The sequence below is a fragment of the Mustela nivalis genome (genome assembly GCF_964662115.1).
Source record: "Mustela nivalis genome assembly, chromosome: 8".
In the NCBI taxonomy this organism is placed as follows: Eukaryota; Metazoa; Chordata; class Mammalia; order Carnivora; family Mustelidae; genus Mustela; species Mustela nivalis.
This window is the reverse complement of record NC_139027.1, coordinates 35,301,514-35,328,146: the sequence shown is the minus strand read 5'-3', so window position 1 is coordinate 35,328,146 and position 26,633 is coordinate 35,301,514. Positions and strand designations below refer to the sequence as shown.

At 40.6% G+C, this 26,633-nt stretch overlaps 1 protein-coding gene across 7 annotated transcripts in view; it reads right to left on the bottom strand.

Annotated features, from left to right (window-relative positions):
• The window catches only part of ACOXL (acyl-CoA oxidase like), a 346,408-nt gene that overhangs the window by 141,128 nt on the left and 178,647 nt on the right, over positions 1–26,633 (bottom strand). For all 7 annotated transcript variants that reach the window (XM_082743347.1, XM_082743348.1, XM_082743346.1 and 4 more), the window contains one exon: positions 18,786–18,939. In XM_082743347.1, the coding sequence (XP_082599473.1) occupies positions 18,786–18,939 (154 nt within the window). The remainder of the gene's footprint in view (positions 1–18,785; positions 18,940–26,633) is intronic.

Sequence of the window (26,633 nt, the reverse complement as noted above, 5' to 3'; positions counted from 1 at the left end):
CAGACTTTGTATGATAAATGTGCATATTAAAATTAGAGTGCCCAGAGTCGGGGCACACGGGTGGCTCTGTTGGTTAAGCATCCAACTCTTGATTTCAGCTCAGGTCATGATCTCAGGGTTGTGGGACTGAACCTACCATAACAGAGGGAGAGTTTAGCCCATGCAATAATTGATAGATCAGACACACCAGAACCTCAGTAAGAATAGAGAATATTTGAATAATGCCATTAATAAACTTGCTTATTGGTTACATTTAAAACCCTACATCCAATTACTGAACACACATTCCCTTGAGGCATACAACAGAGTTGAGCCCATGATATTTGGAACTTTATCTTGATAGTTCTTTCAGGCCAGTAAGGATCTGTGCTTCCATGTGTGCTTCAAGGGAAGTAGGTCATAATGAAATTCAAAGAAATGTATCCCATTGGCCATTTTCTCTGACTACTATGGAATTAAGTGGAGAAAATTTAGTAATAATTATTATTATCACAAAAAAAAAAAAAAACAAAGAGAACTGTTATTAAGAAGGCACTATTGCACAGTGGTTATATCCTGTGGCCAAACTAGCTGGGTTTAAATCTTGGCTCTGCCAGTGCAGGAGCTGTGTAATTTGGAGTCAATTGCTTACATTCTTAGGGCCCCATTCTTCACATACATAATATTGAGGCTATAATGTACAACTTTGTGGGGTTGTTGTGAGGATTATATATGTTAATCAATTTAAATGTGAAGACTGGGGCTTGACACATAGGAAGAATTCATCAGAGTTAGCTATTCTTTTTTAAAAAAGTACTAGACATTAGGAAATTTTAAAACATACTTGATTCCTGGGTCAAATAAGTCAGAATCCTAGAGGAGAACATAGGCAGTAATCTCTTCAATATCAGCCACAGCAACTTCTTTCAAGATATGTCTCCAAAGGCAAAGGAAACAAGAGTGAAAATAAACTTTTGGGACTTCACCAAAATCAAAAGCTTCTGCACAGCAAAGGAAACAGTCAAAAAACAAAGAGGCAACCCACGGAATGGGAGAAGATATTTGCAAATGACAATACAGACAAAAGGTTGAATCCAGGATCTATAAAGAACTCCTCAAACTCAACCCACACAAGACAGACAATCATATCAAAAAGTAGGCAGAAGATATGAACAGACACTTCTCCAATGAAGACATACAAATGGCTGTCAGACACATGGAAAAATGTTCATCATCACTAGCCCTCAGGGAGATTTGAATTAAAACCACATTGGGATATCACCTTACACCAGTTAGAATGGCCAAAATTAGCAAGACAGGAAATAACATGTGTTGGAGAGGATGTGGAGAAAGGGAAACCCTCTTACACTGTTGGTGGGAATGCAAGTTGGTGTAGCCACTTTGGAGAACAGTGTGGAGATTCCTCAAGAAATTAAAAATAGAACTTCCCTATGACCCTACCATTGCACTATTGGGTATTTACCCCAAAGATACAGATGTAGTGAAAAGAAGGGCCATCTGTACCCCAATGTTTATAGCAGCAATGGCCACGGTCGCCAAACTGTGGAAAGAACTAAGATGCCCTTCAACGGATGAATGGATAAGGAAGATGTGGTCCATAGACACTATGGAGTATTATGCCTCCATCAGAAAGGATGAATACCCAACTTTTGTAGCAACATGGACGGAACTGGAGGAGATTATGCTGAGTGAAATAAGTCAAGCAGAGAGAGTCAATTATCATATGGTTTCACTTATTTGTGGAGCATAACAAATAGCATGGAGGACATGGGGAGTTAAAGAGGAGAAGGGAGTTGGGGGAAATTGGAAGGGGAGGTGAACCATGAGAAACTATGGACTCTGAAAAACAATCTGAGGGGTTTGAAGTGGTGGGGGGGTGAGAGGTTCAGGTACCAGGTGGTGGGTATTATAGAGGGCACAAATTGCATAGAGTACTGGGTGTGGTGCAAAAATAATGAATACTGTTATGCTGAAAATAAATTAACAAAATAAGATACTAAGTAGCTAAAAAAAAATACAACTGATCAACAGAAAACCTTATTTATAAAATTGTGGTTGAACCAGTCAAAGCAGTATTTAAAAAGTAATGTTACAACTTAAAATGTTTATAACAGAAAAGGAGAAACCATAAAAATTAATGAGATAATATCCAAGATAATATCCAATACCCAAACTAAAGTACTAGAAGAACTGCAGGAAAATACACACAAAAAAAGTAGAGTAAAATTAATAAGAAAGATAAAAATCAATTAAATAGAAAAACCAGATACAATCTGGACAGGATCAACAGAACCAAAATTTATTATTTGAAAAAAATACAAAAATAAAACACAAGATAGGAGTTGGGAGAAAGAAAGAATATTAGGAATAGCAAAGGGAACATAGCTGGAGATACAGTAGGGATGGAAAAGATAAAAGAATATTATGAACCTCCACCAATAATTTTTAAAACTAAGAATAAATGGAAAAATTTCTGGAAAAATATAAATCATAAAAACAGTCTCAAGAGGAAAAGAAGATCTTAGTAGCTGTAACCACTAAAGAAAGAGAATCAATCATTTAAAATATTCCCAGAGAAAAACCACTGACTCTATACAGCTTTACAGGTATTAGTACCAAATATTTGAGGAAGAGATAATTCAGTTTTACACAAACTCTTTGAGAAAATAGAAAACAAGGAACACCCCTTCCCACCAACAGTGTAAGAGGGTTTCCCTTTCTCCACATCCTCTCCAACACCACTTCCCACGAAAGTGATATAACTTTAACATTCAGATTGGACAGGAGCACTACTAGACAGGAAAGATACAAGCCAACCTCACTTATTACTATAGATGAAAAAATCCTAAATGAATTTCAGCAGACAGAACCAACAGTGTATTAAACACACACACACACACACACACACACACACACACACCCACCATGAATAAGTTTATATCCCCAACTCAAGATTTGTTAAACATTAGAAAATCTATAATGTAAATCTACTACATTAACAGGTTAAAAGGAAGAAAAGGTACAATTATTTCAATAAAATAAATGCACATAATTCCCTCAAAGTCAAGTCTATTCATAATGTTAAAACCAATAAACCCACACACACACACAAAAGTCTCTTCAGAAATTAAGGGTAAAACAGACCTTCTTTGACATGACAAAGAATATCTGCAACTATAAACAACTCTATGCCAACAAACTGAACATGAAAAAGAAATGGAAAAGTTCTTAGAAACATACGAGTTATTAAGACTGAATCAGGAAGAAATAGAAAATCTGAATAGATCAATTACTAATAAGGAGATTGAGTCAGTAATCAAAAATCTCCCAATTAAAAAAAAAAAAAAACAACAACTCAGGAACAAATGGTTTCTTTGGCGAATTTTACCAAACATTTGGAGAAGAATTAACACCAACACTTCTTAAATTCTTCCAAACATATCAAAGAGGAGGGAACAGTCCTAAACTCATTTTACAAAGCCAGTATTGCCCATACCAAAACCAGCAAAAGGACATTACTAGAAAAGAAAACCAAAAGCCAATATCCTGATGAATACGGATCTAAAAATTCTCAGTAAAATACTAGCAGACTGAATTCAGCACACATTAAAAGGACCATTCACCATAATCAAATGGGACTTGTTCCTGGGATGCAAGGATGATTCAACATAGGCAAATCAATCAGCATAATATGTCAATTAATAGAATAAAAGAAAAGAATCATATGGTCATTTCAATAGATGCAGAAAAATCATTTGACAACATTCATTCATGATAAAACTCTTTTAACAAATTAACCATAAAAGGAACATATATTAACATAATAAAGGCTGTATATGACAAGCCCATTGTTCACATCATACTTAGTGTATGATAAAAGGATGGAAGCTTTTTCTCTAAGACAGGAACAAGACAGTGTGCCCACCCTCATCACTCCTATCCAACATAGTACTAGAAGTCCTAGTTAGAGCAATCAGGCAAGAAAAAGAAATTAAAAATATCAGAATTGGAAAAGAAGAAATAAAATTGTCTCTATTTGCAGAAAACAGGATTTTATATATAGAAAATTCTAATAGTCAACCAAAAAACTGTTAGATCTAATCAGTGGATTCAGTAAAGTTGTAGGATACAAAATTAACATATAAAAATCAGTAATATTTCTATATACCAACCACCAAATTTCTAAAAAAGAAATAAAATGTGACCCAGCAATTACACTACTAGGTATTTACCCCAAAGATACAGATGTAGTGAAAAGAAGGAGCACCTGTACCCCAATGTTCATAGCAGCAATGTCCACAACAGCCAAACTGTGGCAGGAGCTGAGATGTCCTTCAATAGAAGAATGGATAAAGAAGATGTGGTTCATATATACAGCAGAATATTACCCAGACATCAGAAAAGATGAATATCTACCATTTACATTGACATGGATAAAACTGGAGGATATTATACTAAGTGAAATAAGTCACACAGGGAAAGACAATCATCATATGGTTTCACTCATATGTGGAACATAAGAAATATTGCAGAGGATCATAGGAGAGAAGGGAAGGAAAACTGAATGGGAAGAAATCAGAGAGGGAGACAAACCATGAGAGGCTCTTGACTCTGGGAAACAAACTGAGGGTTGTGGAAAGGGAGGTGGGTGGGGGATAGGGCATGTGATGTGATGAGCACTGGGTGTTATACGTAACTAATGAATCATTGAATATACATGAGTAAGTAATGATGTACTATATGGTAGATAATTGAGAGAGAGAGCGCCGAATCCTAACCACTAGACCACGAAGGAGTGTCAGATAATTGAATTTAAATAAAAATCAATCAATCAATCAATCAATCACATTTACAATAGCACCAAAAACAATAAAATACCTAGGAACAAATTTAACTCAGGGGGTAAAAGTTTTCTATACTGAAATTATAAGACACTGATGACAGAAATCAAAGAACATACAAATAAAATGGTATCCTATGTTCGTGGATTGGAAAAGTTAATATTGTTAAAATGTCAATACTACCAAAATCCATCTATAGATTCAATGCAATCCCTAACAAACTTCCAGTGGCATTTTTTTAAAAAGCAGAAAAAGCACTTCTTTTATACAGAACAAGAAAAGACCCCAAATAATCAAAGAAACCCTGAGGAAGAAGAACAAGGCAAGAGGTATCATACTTCCTGACTTCAAGCTATACTATAAAGTTAGAGTCACCAAAACAGTAGGGTACTGTCATAAAAACATATAAAGAGATCAACAGAACAGAAATAAACCCAAATATATACAGTCAACTAATATCTGACAAGGGAGCAAAGAATACTCAATGGAGAAAACATAGTCTTTTCCATAAATGGTGCTGCCATAATTGGATATTCACATATAACGAATGAAACTGGACCTACTGCTCTTACACCATTCACAAAAATTAACTCAAAACAGACTAAAGACTTAAATGTCAGAGCACAGACCATGATACTTCTAGAAGAAAACGAAGGAACAAAGCTCCTTGACATGGGTCTTGGTAAAGATTTTTGGACATGACACCAAAGCCCAAGCAACAAAATAAAAAATAAAGGGAGGCTACATCAAACTAAAAAGATTCTGTGCCATAAAAGAAACCATCAACAAAATGAAAAGACAACTTATAGAATGGGTAAAGAATATTTGCAAACCATATATCTGATAAGCTGCTAATACCTGACATATAAAAGATAAGGAACTCATACTCAATAGCAAACAAACAAACAAACGAAAACCCAAAAACAAATAACACAATTAAAAATGGGCAAAAGTCCTGGCGACTCACAGACCTGTACCCCTGGGGATAAAAGTACATTATATATTATTAAAAAAATAAAAAAATTAATTTAAAAAAATGGGCAAAAGATTTAAGTAGGCATTTCACCAGAGAAGACATATGACAGGCCAACAAGTAAATGAAAAGTGCTCAATATCACTAGTCATTAGAGAAATGTGAGTTAAAATCATAATGAGATATCATCACCTCATGCTAGTTAGAATGGCCATCACCAAAAAGACAAGAAATAACAAATGCCAATGTGGATGGTAGAGAAAAGGGCCATGCATTCCTGGTGGAATTATAAATTGGTACTGCCACTAAGAAAACAGTATGGAGGATCCTCAAAAAATTAAAAATAGGGGCACCTGCGTGGCTCAGTGGATTAAAGCCTCTGCCTTCGGCTCAGGTCATGATCCCAGAGTCCGGGGATCGAGCCCCGCATCGAGCTTTCTGCTCAGCAGAGAGCCTGCTTCCCCCTCTCTTACTCTGCCTGCCTCTCTGCCTACTTGTGATCTCTGCCTGTCAAATAAATAAATAAAATCTTTTAAAAAACTTAAAAATAAAAGTACCACATGATCCGGAATTCCTCTTCTGGGAATATATCCAAAGATAATGATAACATTAACTTGAAAAGATATCTGCACCCTCATGCTCATAGCAACATTATTTACAATAGCCAAGCTATGAAAACAGTCAACGAATGGATGACTGGATAAAGAAGTTGTATACACACATGCACACACATACACACACAGAGATGAATATTATTCAGCCATAAAAAACAAGGAAGTTCTACCATTTGCAGAACATGAATGGACCCTGAAGGCATTATGCTAAGTGAAATAAGTCAGAGAGAGAAACACAAATACTGTATGATCTCAATTATACATGGAGTCTTAAAAAAAAAAAAGTCACAGAAAAAAGAGGTGAGACTTGGCATTAGCAGAGGCAGGGAGGGAGAATTGGAGGAAGGTCGCCAAAAGGTACAAACTTCCAGTTATAAAATAAATTAGTACTAGGGATATGATATACAACATGACAAATACAGGGGCGCCTGGGTGGCTCAGTGGTTAAAGCCTCTGCCTTCGGCTCAGGTCATGATCTCAGGGTCCTGGGATCAAGCCCCACATTGGGCTCTCTGCTCAGAAGGGAGCCTGCTTCCCCCTCTCTCTCTGCCTGCCTCTCTGCCTGCTTGGATCTCTGTCTGTCAAATAAATAAAACTAAAACTAAAACACACACACACACACACAAACATGACAAATACAGGTAAAACTGTTATATGATATATAGGAAAGGAGTTAAGAGTATAAAATTCTAAGAATTCTCATCACAAGGAGAAATTTTTTTCCTTTATTATTTTCTTCTTTTCTTTTTATTGTATCTACATGAGAAGATGGACATTAGCTGTACCTATTGTGGTACTCATTTCATAGCATATGTAAATGAAACCAACAGGCTATATGCCTTAAATGTATACAGTGATGTATGTCAATTATTTCTCAATAAAACTGGGGAGAAAAGGATATCTGCAACATACCCACATCAAATAACATCCTTAATGGTGAAACAGGAAGTACAGGTCCTTTAAAGTCAAGAATAAAATTTAGGTGCTTATTATCAACCACTTCTTTCAACCATTGCACTGGAGGTTCTTGTTACTTATTTGTCATAATATGACAAATAAATAAATATAAATAATTGTAAAGGAAGAAACAAGCCATCACTTGTCACCAGTGATATGACTGTCTACACAGGAAATGGAAAAAACTATAAACAGATTATTAGAATTATTATGGCAGTTCACAGTTTGCTGGATATAAGATCAACATAAATAGTTGAGTTCCATATCTATAAACAAGCATGAAAGGATTAGTTAGAAAATATTTTGAAAGCTATCACATATACTATAATATATATATCTGTTCCATGTCTGTCTTACTACCCATACTAGTGAAGCATCGGGAGGCATGTTCATGATATGCAACACCATTCCTGAGCCAAAAATGACTAAGTTGGGAAGTATTACAACCCAAACTGAGCCAGGGATTCAGGGCTAGATTTTTGAGACACCATCTTGGAGTAGAGCCGGAATGGAGATGCTCTAAACTTCATAGCCAAAGGGCAGCCACAAAGGCAGAGGAACAAGAATGAGCAGACACTCCACAAAGGCTGAGACTATCGGACCCAAGAGAAGTTGCTGCCCCACCTCCAGACCCTTTCCCAGTTCCTGGTCCTTGTGGGACCCAGATTCCAGAACACATCTCATCTCTTGGCTCTCTGTCTCTCTCTCTCAATCTGTACTCTCCTTTCTTGACTGAGCAAGTCTGAAATGAGTCTCTCTAACTCACACCCAAAAGGATTTTAACTAAGATGATCATAACATGAGAAAGTCAACCTGTGAAGCTTCATTTTTTCCCCCTCTTTATTTTCTTGGTGTGATAGGTGAATCCTTCTGGAGTGTTCTGGACCATCTCAAGGGAGGGTAAAATGAGAATACAGTAGATTAAAAATTTGGCACGTTGGCCTAGGATCAATGCCAGCTTTATCCATTATCTTCTCATATGTCTGAATGTTATCCATGCCAAATAAAATTTATAATCGCCTTCTTTATGTCCTTAAGAAATTTAGGCTGAGATCTTCAAAAGAATGTTACCAATAAAATGGATTGTGCTTGGGTCATTTTGGTAATCTCTCTTTTCTTTATCAGTGATGAGGGTCAGTTTTACTGCCTGCTACTCTCCCACTCTAATTTACCTGATGAGATAAGACCTACTAACATAAGACATGCACAAATATGACATTTGGATTTTCTCACAGGGAAATTATTTTTTCCAGAGACCACAGGTTGACAGCAAAACACAAAGGTTTGTTTTAAAATCATGGATTATGTTAAATGAAGGGCCTCAACATAGGACACTGATTCACAAGGAAGCCAGGGGCCAGAAACAAAGCCGTCATCCCACACCCCCAAAAAAGTAAGCTCCTGAATCAAGGACAAGAGTCTTGGATTTGGGAGACTTGAATCAGAACCTGCCTCCATCTTCTACAAGCTCTGGAGAAACAGCATCTCACCTCTGGCCTTAGTTCTTCAATCCATGGGAAAATAGTAAGGATAATAATTCTTGCTCATAGGGCTGTTGGGAGTATTACAGGTGTTAACACCTATACAGGTCCTGACACTTTACCTAGCAGAGACTCAGAATGTCAGGGAGTCAAAAACAGAGAGCTTTTTTTTTTTTTTTTTTTGAAAAAAAGAGAGCTGATTCCTCTAATCTTGAGCAAGGTTCTTTCAACGTTGGGAAATAATTTATCATCATAAAGTATTTTTACTGTGCTGTTTTTCTAAATCCCTACAATCAAACTGGTTGTTGTCTGCATAATGACCAGAAAGTGACAGCAGAAATGGGGAGAAACGTAGGATTTACTCCACAGTCCCAAAATGTTGAGATTGTTCTTGAAGGTCCTAATTCTGTCCAGAGAAAGGGTCCTCTGATCAATGAAATGGAAAGGGAAGAAGTTGATCACAGACCCACTGGTGGTCTAGAAAAATCAGGTCAGGGATGAACAAAGACTCTGACTGAAGAAGGTGTCATAGCAGCCACAGAGAGGGCCTTTCTACTGAGGTCAGCACTTGGATCCCAGCCAGTCTCTTCTTAGGAGGTCTGCCAGACCCTGGGACCCCTTCTGAGTATGGGCCATACATGAACCCCTTACAGGGACTTGGCATGACCCAGTAAAGTTGCCCAGTTACTTGGTATTAAGATGAAGCCCAGCTCATGCTTACCCCACCCACACACGCAACACTAGCCAGCTGGATCCATGACCTCCATACCTAGAATCCTCCACCAGCACAGCAAGCTCCACATGACCCAGGGACCAGCCAGGATTTTTCTTGGCTCTGTCTCTTCTTAAGAAATTGGATGGGTCAACAAGACAAAGAGGCAACCCACAGAATGGGAGAAGATATTTGTAAATGACAGTACAGACAAAAGTTTGATATCCAGAATCTATAAAGAACTTCTCAAACTCAACACACACAAAACAGATAATCATGTCAAAAAATGGGCAGAAGACATGAACAGACACTTCTCCAATGAAGACATACAAATGGCTGTCAGACACATGAAAAAATGTTCAACATCACTAGCCATCAGGGAGATTCAAATTAAAATCACATTGAGATACCACCTTACACCAGTTAGAACGGCCAAAATTAGCAAGACAGGAAACAATGTGTGTTGGAGAGGATGTGGAGAAAGGGAAACCCTCTTACACTGTTGGTGGGAATGCAACTTGGTGCAGCCACTTTGGAGAAGAGTGTGGAGATTCCTTAAGAAATTAAAAATAGAGCTTCCCTATGATCCTGCAATTGCACTACTGGATATTTACCCCAAAGATACAGATGTAGTGAAAAGAAGGGCCAACTGTACCCCAATGTTTATAGCAGCAATGGCCACAGTAGCCAAACTGTGGAAAGAACCAAGATGCCCTTCAACAGACAAATGGATAAGGAAGATGTGGTCCATATACACTATGGAGTATTATGCTTCCATCAGAAAGGATGAATACCCAACTTTTGTATCAAAATGGACGGAACTGGAGGAGATTATGCTGAGTGAAATAAGTCAAGCAGAGAGAGTCAATTATCATATGGTTTCACTTATTTGTGGAGCGTAACAAATAAAATAGAGGACATGGGGAGATGGAGAGGAGAAGGGAGTTGAGGGAAATTGGAAGGGGAGGTGAACCATGAGAGACTATGGACTCTGAAAAGCAAACTGAGGGTTTTGAAGGGGTGGGGGGTGGGAGGTTGGGGGAGCCAGGTGGTGGGTATTATGGAGGGCACGTATTGCATGGAGCATTGGGTGTGGTGCATAAACAATGAATTCTGTTATGCTGAAAAAAAAGAAAAGAAAAAGAAAAAGAAATTGGATGGGTAGCAAAATGGTCTCTACCATACTAGATGCAAGTCAGGTTGACCCCCTTATCTGTTTCGAGAGTTACACATCCAGGGGATTGCTATGAAAAGCTGGTCAGTGAAAGAAATGCTTTCTCTCTCATTCCAGGGATAGTAAATCTGCAGCACAGGACAGAGGGGTGACCCTCAAATGACTATCCTCCTTGCACCAGCCTGCCTTCCAGCACAGAGCCCACTCTGCCCAGAGGACCTCATGTTCCACCAGACTTGATTCTTCCTTGGCCCATGGCACTCTTGGATTTTTGAGTCTGGTTTTTCTCATTTTTATGGCTCTTCTTTGGTCACCAGCACTCTTAACTGCTTGCATGCAGAGTCCCTCTAGCCTTACTACTCTGCAGCAGCACCTCAGGAAACCAGGAACCAAGTGTGAGAGTCAACAAGCATGACCAAGCCCCAGAGGAAGCTGGCTGGGCTCCTTCAGGAATGAGTAAGGGTTTGAGCTTCAGCTCGCGGACCTCACGTCATCTCTCTGGGATTCCCAGAGTTCTGTTTTGCTTATTTCAGGCCTTGGCTCTGTTCCAAGAAGTGGTCAATGCCAGATAAATGAGGTCGTGTTGAATCTCCCTGAAAAATTAGTTTTAGGATTAAGTCTACTAAATAACTGAGGGGCTCCGCATCATATCACTTTTTTTTTTTTTAATTTACAGACACTTGTAATTGTTTTAATGTTCTCTTATGCAATCTTTAAAATATAATGACTCAGTCATGGCCCAGCTGGATGACATCTCCAAACAGCAAACAGCAGCTCTGTGTCTAACATGAAAGGAATGGTCAGTGCATGTTTGCTGATAACCTTATCATCAGGCTGGGTCATAGATCTCTTCTGAGACTTGCCCTTGCTCCAATTTTGTATAGCAATTTCTTTATTCTGCTTCAGCCAGTTCTGCTCTCCCATAGAGGATTCTGAAACAGAATGGAGCAGCCAGGGGCTGAAATGAGAAGGCTCTCACAGAGGGACCCTGATGGAGAGGAGCCTGAAATCCTGTTGTGGAGGCCAATCCTCAGGGCCCAGTGAGCCCAGGAGTGGTATCTCCCAGTCTTGATATCAAGGGGGACAACATAAACAGCATGGCTCCTGGCCATGGGCATTCAGGTACAGGGAACGTGCAAGGGCAAAAGGATACTGTAACAGGTCCCTGTGAAGAATTTGGCTGTGCAGGGTCAAGGTCAACAGCTAGAGCTTCTGTTAAGTTCTACTGCAGTGACAGGAGTAGCAGGAACCATGCAGCCTATCCTCATCCCAAGCCCATTTTTGCAGACCCCGATGATTTGGAGACAGATCTGTTGAGGATGTGACTTGCTTCTACTCTCCAAACCTGCACCCCGAGGAGCACTAGCCAGGCAGCTCCCACATGAGTCTAATGGGTTGAGGTGGATCCTTCAGTGCAATCACACCCAGGAAAAAAGACGAGGACATTCTAGCATTTACTGAGAGACTATCATGGGCAAGGCTTTAAAAGATAAGGAAACTGAGGCTCCCAGTGGGAAGATCCAGGGTCACAGAGCCCTGACCAAGAGATCCCACCCCTTTGGTGATGAGTGCTCTCCACCCCACCTATCACCCTGCCCCTCTTCATGATGCAGCCCCATAAGACCATTCTGTCATTCGGGGTTCTGCTGCCCTATTCCTCTCTCAGACAACGTAGGAAATTCAATGTGAGTTTGCTTGGGTATGGAGAAAAGAGACAATGTACAAGTAAGTTAAATGGCAACAGTCCTAAGAACTTGGTTGACTCCATCAATCTTTAAAGAAATAAGGTGGAAGCAAAGACAAGCAGCCGCGGCCCGGGTCATGTGACCACTCAGAGCTTGCAGAATTCACTCCCAGCATTCCCATGTGGGCAGGTGAAGGCTTTTCTTTGTGTCCAAATGAGGCCAGTTGGATTCTTCACTTACACACTGAGATTAAAAGCCAAAATGCAGAACATGTGTAAGCACACAGTACTCGCCATTGGGAACAGTGCCGGCCGGCTGTGTGCCAGGATTAGGCTTTGCTATCCCAGCTCCTGTCCCAGCCTCTCCCTGACTTACCAAAGAAGTATGGGGTGAGTAATGTAACCTCATCCCGCCTTACTTCCCTCAGCCCTACACTAAAGGGCAGGAGCCAGGAATCACCTGAGGGTCTGAGAGGAAAGGGGTCTGGTCCTGCCTATCAACCTCCCCCATTACAGGAGGATCCAACTTCATGTTAACTTCTGAGCAGCTCAGCAAGACTCATTAGAGGCTCAGGCATGGAAGAGACCTGCCCAAGGTCCCACAGCTGCAAAGTGGCATGCTGGATTCAGACTGTGCCCACCCCATTAACATGAACCCCGCTATTTTCTGGAACATAGGACACACTGGTTTGCATATGGCACAGTGGCTAGGTGCATGGCCTCTGGAGACAGATTCTCTGCATTTAAAGCGTGGTTCTGCCACTTTTTAGCCCCTTAACCTTAGGCCAGTTATTTAATCTCTTTTTGGCCTCAGTTTCCTCCTTTGAAAAATCAGTCTGATAATAGTACTCACCTAACTTGAGAGATAGCTAAGTTACTATATATAAAGCACTTACAAAGATGCCTACATATATAGAAAATGCTTAATGAGTATTAACTAATTAGAGCCAATAAAAAGCAAAGAGGACCCCGCAGCCCCTGGATCCTGGGCCCCCACATATGCTGTGTCTGACATGGGAAGAGGCTGCCTTTCATCAGCATGAAGAATCACTTGGAAGGGCAGGTCTGGAGTTCCAGAGGCACTAAGTGCCCCGGAGTTCAGACCTCGTCTTTGGTTAAGTGTGGGGGCAGGGGGCACTGGGGTCCCATTCACCCAGTGCTATCTGTTCATTCTACCCAGTAAAGGTGAGATTACTTCCTTGGAGAGCCTCCCAAACACCTCAGTGTGATTTCCCACTCTGCCTTGGGGCATAGCTTCACCATACCGACATGGACTCTGGAGTCAGATGAATCAGGCCTTAAATCCTCAGGCAACACGTGGAAGCTTGGGCAAGTCCAACTGCTTGGAGCCCCTGTTTCCTCACGGCAAAGTGGGGATGACCAAAGAAGCTAAGGTTGTTAGTAACCTGCTTATTGTTAGCCTGCTAAAGTTGTTATTAGGTTTAGGATTGTTATATCCTCTTGAATTGGCCCTTTTGTCATTATGAAATGGACTTATTTATCCCTGGCAATATTCTTGGCTCTGAAATCTGCTTTGTCTGATATTAATAGTCATTCCAGTTTTCTTTTGATGAGTGTGAGCATGACATATCTTTTTTCATCCTTTTACTTTTAACCTCTTGAGACCTTTCTATTCAAAATGTATTTCTCATATGCATATAGTTGGGTCTTGCTTTTTTATCCAATCTGGCAATCTCTGCCTTTTAATTGGGGTATTTGCATTTAAAGTGTTTAGGAACATGGTTTGGTTTACATCTACCATATGGCTATTTGTTTTATATTTCAACAATCTCTTCATTCTCCCCTACTTCATCTTCTCTCCTCTTCTTTTGGACTTAGTACTGAATTCCATTTTAACTTCTATGTTGGCTTATAAGCTATGACTCTTCATTGTATTATTTTAGTGGTAGCTTTGGGGTTTAGAATAGAAATCTTCAACTTCCCACAGTCTACTTTCAGGTGATATCATACCACCTCAGATATAGCATAAGAACCTTACAATTGTGTACTTCCTTTTATCCCCTTCTGGCCTTTATGTGATTTTGCCATACATTTTACTTTTATATATGTTATAAAACTCACTCGACATTGCTATTATTTTTGTTAAGAGAGTCAGTTACCTAACATTTTAAAGATTTATTTATTTAATTAGAGAGAGTGTGTGTGTGCATCAGTGGGGGGGTACAGAGGGAGAGGGAGACTCTCAAGCAGATACTTCCTGAGCACACAATTCACCTTGAAGCTCCATTTCACAACGCTGAGATCATGACTTGAGCTGAAATGAAGAGCCAGACACTAACCAACTGAGCCACCCAGGCGTACCTCAATTACATTTTAAAGAGATTCAAATACTAAGAAAAATCTTATATATTAAGAAAGTTATGGAGCACCTGGGTAGTTCAGTCAGTTAAGCAACTGACCATTGATTTGGACTCAGGTCATGATCTCGGGATCATGAGATCGAGCCCCAAATTGGGCTCCCCACTCAGTGCGGAATCTGCCTGAAATTCTCTCTCTCCCTCTGTCCCTATCTCCTACTTGTGTGCTTTCTTTCCCTAAAATAAATAAGTAAAATCTTAAAAAAAAAAAAAGAAAGAAAGAAAGTTACTATTTTGGGTACTTCTCATTGCTTTGTGCAGATCCATAGTTTTATCCAATATCATTTTCTCTCTGTGTGAAGAATTTCATTCAATATTTCTTATAATGAAAGTCTACAGGCGATGAATCCTTTTAACTTTGGTAAGTCCAAACACATCTTTGTTATAATGGTTTTGTTTTTGAAACATAATTTTTCAGAGTATAGAATTTTAACTTCATGTTTTCCCTTCAGTACTTCTTAAAATGTCGCTCCACTTCTTGTTTTTATTTTTTTTCCAATGAGAAATCTGCTGTCATCCTTAACTTTGTTCTTTTATACATAACATTTCTTTTTTTCTCAGGCTGAGTCTTAAAGTATTCCAGGCTGGCTTATGAGAAAAGGCACTGTTCCCATTCCCATGTGAGGACATGATCCTGTTCCCTCCAGACCTTCCAGGTGATTCTTTCCCTCACACACATGCAATAATCAGCGCTCAGCTGAATGTTTGAAGGGAAACCCTGCAGATGCTTGAGTTCTCTCTCTGACCAACAACTTCTCTTCTGTCTTCTACTCTATCCCATGAATTCCAGATGCTTTTGTCTCCCTCAACTCTCAGCATGGTGTCTTCAAATCAGGGAGTCCCCTGGGCTCTGTCTTGGTTGCCCCTCTGAAGGCATGGTGTAGAAACTCTTGAGGTAGTAAACTGGGACAAATATAAGTCTCATTTAATTTAATTTAATTTAATTTAATTTAATTTAATTTAATTTTATTTTATTTCCTCACTCTCATCGCCTGATGTCGGGTGTCTTGCTGCTTTAATCAGGAGAGTAACTTCATGTAACTTCAACCTGGTTTGAGTGGGAGTCCCCGAAAACTCATTTGACTGAAATCTTAGGGCCACGCAGTTCAGTGTCCCGCCTTGCATTACCTGGCCCTCAGGACAGGGAGCATGTACCTTGTACACCATTCTACACACAGACAGAAATTAGAAATATTGGGGGCACCTAGGTGGCTCAATGGGTAAAAGCCTCTGCCTTCGGCTCAGGTCATGATCCCAGGGTCCTGGGATTGAGTCCCGCATCGGGCTCTCTGCTGAGCGGGGAGCCTGCTTCCCCCTCTCTCTCTGCCTGCCTCTCTGCCTACTTGTGATCTCTCTGTCAAATAAATAACTAAAATCTTAAAAAAAAAAAAAAAAAGAAATATTGAACAATGACTCTTAATCAGAAGACATTAAGGCAATGACATGCTTGCATGAACATAAATTATGTAACTTCCAACCAGTATCATGCATTTGATGATCTAATTTTGGAAAAAAAATTGTATGAGATCTTATTTATCCCAGGCTTTCTGCACAAAAAGTGACAGACTATGCTTCTCTTAGCAGTATGTTCTTTTAGCAACTAAATGTCACTCTTGCAACATTCAACCTATCACCCAAAGAAAGCAACAATTGCTGAGACTTCTGCAGAAAGAGCCAACCTAAGACTTTCTCCTGGTTTCCTGATGCACAATGATAATATTATTAAAATAGACCACCAACTGGTATGGAAACATTCAATATGGAGGGAAAGAACCTCAGAATCCAAAGGTTTGTACAGAACAGTTTAAGAGCAACAATGCTGGGATGTTGAACTCTTGCCTAGACCAAACGCTGGAGGCTGCTGTGTCTTGAATCTTTCCCTCGGGCACGAGGTAAGCTAAGCAGACAGGAAGAACTGATTGCTTTTTTAAGTGTCAATGCCTGTAAGACATATAACAGCCTTTTTCCCTTTTCCATTTTCAAATACATAGTCTTAAATCCCAAAGAGCCAAATTAGTAACATTCCAGTGAAACTAAATTATCAGAGATAATGAATGCACGGGGCAATAATTCAATCAACCAATCTATCCACCATCCTATTTCCATCAGTCCATCTGTCCACCATCCTGTCTGTCCATCAGGTCATCTGGGAGGATATGAAGGTCCAGGGGCAGGAAACCACTGGGCACATCAGCCCATGAAATGCATCACAAGGAATGAGCCAAGGGAGGAAGATGAGAAGACCACAGGGCTTTTGAGCACACCCTTGGGTTGAGTCACCTGTCAGAAGCCACAATATCTGCATCTCTCAGCACTCCTAGCAGAGTCCCAACCCCCTATAGGTGGGCTACCCCTGCCAGAGGGGTCACTTCCGGTCTTAACTCCCATCTGTTAAGCTCAACTTTCTTGCTGTGCCCAGAAGAGTCCTGTTCCTAACTGCTGCCAGCAAACTCCTGTTCCAAGAGATGGCCACGTCCCTGGAGCTACACCTGGAAACCAGCCATGTGGCAAGAGCCTCCTACCTTGTCAGGGCACTGAGGAAAGTCACAATGAGCCATGGCACCTCTCTGCCTCAGAGGACCTCAGCGCCTGGTCCAGCTGTGCCCCAGTGCCAGCTGTTACTTTGTTCTGCATTCTCTTTCCTTTCATGTGGACTCACATGCAACATCCATGGGCACAAAGCAGGCATGTCCACCACTATCGCCCCCACCATTGTCACGGACATAGAGTGTACACCTAACTAACTGAGGCCTCCTTGCCTCATGGGCACATCTTTATTCAGCCACCTTAAGAGAAATGATCACTCTGGCTTCCGCAGGAGGCCCTCATTTCCATCCGTATTGTTCACGTGGGAGAAACTCTCAGGCTGTGCCTATTGTGAAGGTCCAGCCCTTCCTTACTCCTTGCCCTTCATCCCTCACTCCTCACCCCTCCATTGGTCTTGGCTCTGATACAGAGCATCAGGGCAGCAGACTTTCTGGAAACTTATCCTTCCCCTTTTCTTTTCTACCCTTGCCTTTAACTTGCTCTTGATCCCTTCTCACTGAGGCTAAACTTCGTCATCCTCCTCTGTAGGTTTGGGGCCACTGTTAATAGGATAATATTTAGCCAAGTTCAGATCAAGCTCAGGCCAAAAACCCAATAGGGGCTCCTCCCCTCCTTCCTCCAGGAAATGTCTCTTGGAGGCTCCAGCAGAACCTGCATCCATCCCAACACAGCTAATCCCCGTAGCCTTACCATGCCACAGTATTACAGGTCTGCAAACCCCACATCCAACCTGCCATGCCCTCACAGACCCTACGTGGGTTCCCCTTCTTACCAGCTCCAAGCCCCCATAAGGATACATAGACTCCCCAGATCCTAAAAGGGACCCCTGCCCTCAGGTTGTGGTGGAATCGGGCACAGATTTCAGCTGTTCTCAGAGTTCCCCTCAACTCTTCAATAACTCAAACAGATTTCTCATACCTTCTGCCCCGCACTGCACAATCCAGTCTGAGGCCAAGGGCTGGGGACACACGAAGCAGTCTCCAGATGCTTGGCACATCCCTTTCTGCCTTCTTCTGGGGCTAATCACCCTTCTCCATCCCCCCACCCCGGGGTCATTTCTTGCATTCTTCCCAAGGGATTCAAACACTGGAGAATCGGTTTCATCATCTGACCCCACTGGACCTTCTCCAAACTGTCAATGACAGCCACCACCAAGTTAATGACATTTACTGCAGGCCTCCATGGGCCAGGCCATGGGGGCTAGCATTTTACAAATGCAGGGGTCCCCCATCAGCCTACGCAGCATGGTAGGAGGTAGATGTACAGATTGCAAGACTGGTTGGTGCACCCAGGGTCACGAAGACAATGGGTTTCCCCCTGAAGCTGATGCCCTGCTCACAGGCGCAGAGTGCTGACATCACCCGAGCTACAGCAGGGGCACCTGGGGGCGTGGGGCTGGCACCTCTGGGGCCTGCAGGGCTCACCATGCCTCCTGTGCACTCGCGGCAGTCCTGCAGGCAGCTGACGTTCTCCCAGGTGCTGTAGGCCTTCAGCCCTGCCACCAGCGCCTGCAGCGGGCGACTGTCCACAAACTCCTTCCCATGGAAGATGTCCTCATCCAGGAGGAATCCTGCATACCTGCGAGAGGAGTGCAGACCCGTGAGGGACTCAGCAGCGCCCCCTCTCCCACTCTCAGGGAACCACAGCACAGGCACATCTGAGGCAAGCCCACTGTGACACCTGCTCCTTCCTCAGATGCTACCAAAGTCTCCATGTGCCCTTCAGAACTGTCACTCTACACCCTGCCTCTGTGAGGCTCTACCACGCCATTGTCCTCTTGGAAAACTTCTCCCTTGCTTCTTGTTCAGGCTTACTTTTCTGCCAGTTCCTCAGAGACCCCATTGCTCACATCGGCAACTGTCTTCATACCCCTTGACCCCACGAGAAATGGGCGCTCGGTGTAACTAACTCTCTCCCTGCTGTAGTCTACCATGTAAGATCATATTCCAAATTATCTCCTTCTTCCCTTCACACAGAAATGCCTTACATGTTCCTCATATTTTTAATTTTTCTAATTCTACTTCCATTGAAAATGTGCTAAGCAGAATAATGGCCTCCAAAGATGACCAGGTCTTCATTCCTGAAACCTGAGAATATGTTACACCACATGGCAGAAGGGATTTTTAGATATGATTAAATCAAGGTTCTCATGATTGGGAGATTATCCTGGAATAACCAGAAGCCCAAATGTACTCATGAGGGTCCTTATAAGTGACAGAGAGGCAGGAGAAGGAGACGTGACAAAAAAATAGTCAGGAAAATGCAGCATGAGACTCAACCAGCCATTGCTGCCTTTGAAATGGATGAACAGGCCTCAAGCCAAGTCATGAGGGAGCCTCCAGAAGCTAGAAAAGGCAAGGAAGTTAATTCTCCCCTAGAGCCTCCAAAAGGAATGCAGCCTTATTGACAATGATATTTCATCACTGAGACCTGTTTCGGACCTCTGATTTCCAGAACTATAAGATAACAAATTTGTGTTATTTTAAGCCACCAAGATTGTGGCAATTACTTATAGCACCAATAGAAATGTATACAGGTAGGAATAATTTCTTTCTTCAAAGTGGTAAGTCACCATTTTCCATCAACTCTTGGCCACCTGTGGCCATGACTACTGTGCAACACAATGTCTATGGGCCTCCGTCCAACTGTACCCCCCGCCCTCAGCTCTGGCTTTCTTCTTTGCCATGTTTCAAAACACTATAACGGAAGGTACAGGTTTCACTCTTGTTCCCTTCTTTTGAACACCCTATAGACCTTGTTTTTAAGCTCTCTTAAAATGTTATTGTTTATAACAACTGCTAGGATTAAAAGCTTTAGTGAACTCTTTCTTTTTATGCTCTACCAAACTCCAGGACTTGTCTTTAATCAAGGGTGGTAAACACACTGAGCTTTCCCTTAAGCACCTCAAACTCATGGTAAGTACCATAAAGTATGACCTTTCTGGTCTTCTCAACTGAAGCTTCAGACTCTGGAGATTGGTAAGAGTGACGGCAGTTAGAGGTGTTGATTCATTGACTGTTCTCTATCAATGGAGTGTCATCTCCTGAGATGATTATATGATGTTTCTCCTTTATAATGTTCATAGGGCAAATCATATAGATTGACTTCCAAATGTCACACAAGCCTAACATTCCTGGGATAAATACTACTTGATCACTGTACATTATTTTATAGTAAAATATACTGTATGTGATTCCCCAAGATTTTGTTCTCAAGGGATATTGTTCTCATAATGTCTTTGTCTGGTTTTTGGTGTCAAGGTAATGTTCCTAAAATGAGTTAGAAAGTTTTCCCTTCTCCTTCATTTTATGGAAGAGTTTGTGTCAAGTTGGTATGTCTTCTTAAGTATTTGGTAGATTTCACCAGCAATGTGAGATGAAGCTATTCAGATTTTCCAGTTCTTTTTCAGTCACTTTTAGGAGCATATGTCTTTCAATAATTTTTCTATTTCATAAATATTGTCAAACCTATTGACATTACATTGATATGACACTAGTAATAATAACCATAATATTTAATTTTATCCTTTCAATGTCTATAGGATCTGTAGTGATGTCCTCTCATTTATTCCAGATGCTGATCATTTGTGCCTATTTTTTTCTTAATTAATCTAGCTGAAGGTTTATCAATTTATCTATTTTTTGAAAGAAAAAAATTGGGGGCTTAATTATGTTTATTTTTTGGCTATTTCTTGTTCCAGTGATTTCTGCTTTCATCCTGCTTGATTTCAATTTGATTTGTTCCTTCTTTCTAGTTTCTTAAAATGGAAATTAACACCCTTGATTTTCTATTTTTCTTCTTTTCAAATGTAAGTATTTTAACTTCTCCTCTAAGCACTGCTTTAGGTGTACACGACAAATTCTGAAATGTTCTATTTCATTTTCATTTTGTTCAAAATATTTTCTAATTTCCCTTGTGACTTCTCCTTTGACCTATAAATTATGTGTCTTGTCTAGTTTCCTAATATATAGATTATTCCAGATGTGACTGTTACTAATTTCTAATTTTATTCTAATCAGAAAACATACTTTGTATGAATTCAATCCTTTAAATTTACATGGTCTGTCTTGATAAATGTTCTATGTGCACTTGAAAAGAACAGACATTTTCCCAAAGAAGACATTCAGATGGCTAGCACACATATGAGAAGACACTCAACATCAAAAATCATCAGGGATATGGAAATCACAACAACAGTGAGATATCACTATACACCTATCACTATAATTTTAGATTTGTAAATTTTAAATTTAGATTTGTTAATTTTTCCTTTCAATACTTTCCATTTTTGCTTCATGTATTTTGAGCTATTTTGTGAGTCCATACACATTTAAAAAAATTTTTTTTAAATATCTTTATTTATTTATTTATCAGAGAGAGAGAGAGAGAGAGAGCACACGCAGGGGTGAACAGTAAGCAGAGGGAGAAGCAGGATCCCAGTTGAACAAGAAGCTTGATGCAGGATTCATCCCAGGATGCTGGGATCACGACCTGAACTAAAGGAAGATGCATAATTGACTGAGCCACCCAGGTCTCCTGAGTCCATACATATTTAGATTGCTGTGACCTTTTGATGAGTGGACTTCTTTATCATTATGAAGTGTTCCTCTTTATCTCTGGTAATATTCTATTTTCTGAAGTCTATTTTACCTAATATTAATATATACACTCCAGCTCTCTTATGGTTAATGTTTGCAGGTGTAAATGTTTTATTTTCACACTTTTAATCTATTTGTCGTTATATTTTAACTGGGTTTCTTACAGCAAGCATCTAGTTCAGTCTTTTTTTTTTTTTTTATCACATCTGACAATCAGCAAATTAAATAGGAGTGTTTAAACCATTTACACCTAAGGTAATTATCAACATGATTGAGTTTGGAACTATTATCTTGCAATTTTTCCCTCTATTTGTGCCATATGTTCTTTCTTCTCTTTTTCCTCTGGTCTCTTCTTCTTTTGATTAATTGCCTAGGTTTTAGTATTCCACTGTTAGAGTTTTAACTGTTATTTTTATTTTATAGGGATTTTTATTTTTATGGTCTAAAATATGCATCTTGCCCCTAACATATTCTTCCCTCAATAATGTTATACCACTTCTCAGAGAATCGAAGAACCTGATAATAATAAATGATACTTCCATTTCATTCTCACGCCCATTGCGCTACTGTTGAGATTATATAACATCTATCTATCCATCTATCGATATCTTCTACCTATGTTATAAAATTCATTGCTATTTTTGCTTTAAATAAACAATTTATCTTTTTTCCTTATCAGTATTACTGAGGATAATTTATTTTACAACAGACTACATTCATTTAAAGCATGCCATTTAATGAATTTTGACAACTGTACATACCCATGAGAATAACACCAGAATCAAGCTACAGAACATTTCCAACACCTTCCAGAAAATGTCTGATGCCTTTTACAGTCCCTCCCTTCCTTGATGGATCCTCACCTCCAGTCAACCACTAATGTGCTATTTGTTACTAGAGATTAGTTTACATTTTATGGAAATAAGATCATACAGTATGTTATGTCTTGCTTCTTCCCATCAACACATTGTTTTAAGATTCATCCATACTGTAGCATAGATTAGTTGCTGTTCCTTTTTATTGCTGACTAGAATTCCATTCTATGCAATGCATATATTTAACTTCATTTTTGCATTCACTGTTGATGAACATTTTGCTTGTTTCCAGTTTAGGGCTATTACAAAGAAAACACTATGGAAATTCATGTAAAAATCTTGGAGGAGACATATGTCTTTATTTCCCTTCAGTAAATATGTAGGAGAGAAGTGACTGGGTCATATGGTAGATATATTTTTAACTTTTAAGAGACTGCCAAACAGTTTTCCCGAGTGGTTGTGCAGTTTTACATCCCTACCTGCAATGTAGGAGGTTTCTAGTTGTTCCATGTCTGCCAATGACTGGTCTTTTCTGTCTTTTTAACATTAGCCAATCTAGTGGATACGTAATGGTGTATCCTCATGGTTTGAATTTGCATCTCCCTAATAACTAGCATCTTTTCATGTGTGCATTGGCTGATCATATATTTCTTGTCAAGTGTCCATCCAAACCTTTTGTGCATATTCTATTGGCTTGCTTCATCTAATTTTTAGTTGAATTATTTTTTCAGTGTTACTACCTATTCTAAATAACATCCATTGTCAGATACACATATTGCAAACATTTCCTCCCATTCTGTGGCTTGCCTTTTCATTTCTTTAACAACAAAATCAGTTTTGGCTCAAGATATTTATTTACCTGTTTCCATCCATAGAATAATCTTACAATGTCTGAATATCCTTGTTTGCTCAGTGAAACCTGAACATGCAAACGATGTTGCATTGGGCCTCATGCTATAGCAAATAGACAAGTCTACTACCAAACCTCATAAGAGAAACCACTGAGCTGGGACAAATGGAAAAACAGGGAAACCGTCATTTGTTTAATCGGCACTAGATGAAGAAAAACACAATTGTATTGAACAATTTCAATAAGCAAAGAGCTTCTGTATTTATCTTCTAATTTCATTTTTTTTGACAACCCCATGAAATAGAAAAGCATATCCCCACTTTACAGATGGGAAAACAGAGGTCCAGTTGAGGTTACCTAGCTAAGTCAAGGTCTCCCAGAGCAGGACAGAACTAGGATTCAAACCCAGTACTCTGTAGTCCTAAACGTCATGCTCTTTTCATGATAAGTAATGTCCACGCCAATGCCCTAAGAAAGTTTAACGCATTCTCAATCTACGCTATATATCCATCACCTGCATCCTGGGCTTTGACTGCCATACCATAATTCTCAGAGAATCCCAGAGCACCATTTAAATCAGCACCCTGCTAATTTCCCTAAAACACACACACACACACACACACACACAAACACACAGCCCTAGACATTCCCTAGGGACGAAATGGGTGTGAAATGAGAAAGAAATAGGCTTTAAGAAAAGAAAGACTTATGAGACTCTCCCCTAGCAGAAGGCTGGTAAGATTTTTCTGCAGTGCTGGCTGGTGATTTTACTTAAAACTCACAGGACATGGGCCCTGCTGAGGGACAGACAGACAGGTGCCTCCTGTGACTCTTATTCTTTATCATACCCCCATGTCTGCTTGCAAAGAGGAACTGAGAAGCCTTCTGTAGGCAGGTATGTTAGAGTCTAGAAGGTACATATCTTGTGAAAATCTGATAGAAGAAACTGAGACTGACCCAGAAGATAAATGAAGATTTAAGGGATTCTGTGGAAAGATTATTCCTCATTTCTAAATATGTTGATTTTATAAGCAATGGTTCTAGAAATGTGAGGTATTTGTTTACAGGTAATATTCACTGGAATTATTGGAACCCATCCTCAGGGTAAGATTCAGAAGAACTGCAGATAGAGTGTCTCTAAAACTATTAAGTCAGTGAGAGGGCAGGATTCAATTCACAAAAGTCTGCTTTACATAAAACCAGCAAGCAAGACTTTGGCGCAACAAGATTTCAGGAATATATTAAAAACACAGTTCAATGCACAAATAGTGGTGGTCATTTGCTCAGGAGTATCTGCAGTCCTTACTTACCCTGAACTCCGTTCTTTGATAAGGACAGTATTTTGGTGAGTTTTTTGAAATCAGGAGGTGTCATTCCGCCCATTCATTGATTCCACAAATATGAGTGAAATCTTACTTTGTGTGGGGCACAGTTCTAGGTGTTATGGAAACATCAATTACAAACAGAGAAACTTGGTGAGTTGTCTTGTGGTGTTAAAAAAGTGACTAAGGATAGTGTGTGATACATGATAAGCAACTGAGTATGTGTTCGTTATTGGAATTTTATTCTTAAAGGTATTGAGTAAAAAGAGATCGCCAGAGATAATGACTGAATCCAGTTGAACGCTAACAGCGATGAAGCTGTGGCCTCGCCTGGCCGGGAACCCAGCCTGGACTGCCTAAGCTACTCATTTGGCCTAAAAGAATTTAAGAGGCAAGGCAGACCCAAAATACTCCATTTGGCTGGTACACTTAAAATACTGATATTGAAAGCTAGGAAATTCATTGTTGTAGCAAATTCCTCTAAATAATACCCAAGAGAGATATCAGCTACCAGCCATCCTGGCCAGCTAGCTCTTGGACCAACTCCTTCACATCATAGAACTTCTGCTTCAGGGACTAACAGAAAGTTTGAAAGCAAAGTTCCAAACAGCTTCATGGCCAAGTGTGATGTAATGACATAAGGCAATTTCATTCAGGTCAGTTGAAGCAACCTGTGCAGAGAGCCAGGCACTCTCAGAGGGAGAGATGCCAAATGAAGGATCCACAATTTTTATGTGCGAAGAACTCACAACCGCAAACCAAGAGTGATGGTACATTAAGAGGGGTCTGGCTGCTCCAAGAAGCTTATCGGGGGCCCCTTATTCAAGGAGAGACTCAGAGGTGTCCTGTAGGAGAGGACAGCCTGAACTAGATCTCAAAAGATGACTATGAACAGGCAAGGAAAGGAAGACAAAGATGTGAGATGAATGTGGAGACAAGGTGGGCAGGTGGCTTGTGAGGAAGCCCAGAGGAGGGCAGGGGTGAGTACGGAGCCTCAACGTGGAGAAGAGAAGGCACAGGGGTGGGGTGGAGGTTGGCAGGGTCCAGGCAGAGGAATGAGCGTCAAAGTGACGGGAAGGAGCTTAAGTTTATCCAGTACAGAATTTACTGGGAGGCCCTGGGAGGGTCCCAGCAGTCAAGTATTTAGGTGTGGTCATTGGTGGAGGATGGATTTGATGAGGGACCAGGCTGCATGTGAGGGGCAGGGCACAAGAAAGGGAGCTGGGGAGGGCCCAAGTGAGGTAATAAGGAAGGAGGGCCTTGAGTAATTTCCCAATGGGAGGCACAGTCGCCAGAATGTGGTAATTGGTGGGGGGAGGACACTTGAGTCTCAGGGGCGAAGGCAGGCGACAATAGCTGACACTTCCTGAGCAGTAATGGCCACCGCGGGAAGTATTCTGCCATCACAGTCAGTGGATAGAACACAGAAGGCCTGAGAGGGGCAGTGCAACATACATGTCCAGCAAGACCCTCACCCCAAGTGCCCGCCAGGGTGTCCCCAAGCCAGGAAGCATGCAGGGCACCATCAGCACTCAGCAGTGGGGAAGAGGCCTTGGATGTCCCAGGTCCCATAGGAAGACGTTAATAAGAAACCTAAGGATGGTACCCATGGCCAAAGACAGAAAACAGGAATCCTACCCAGTCACACGGGCCACTCAGGCAGGGAAGTTGGCTGCTGAGTCCTCAA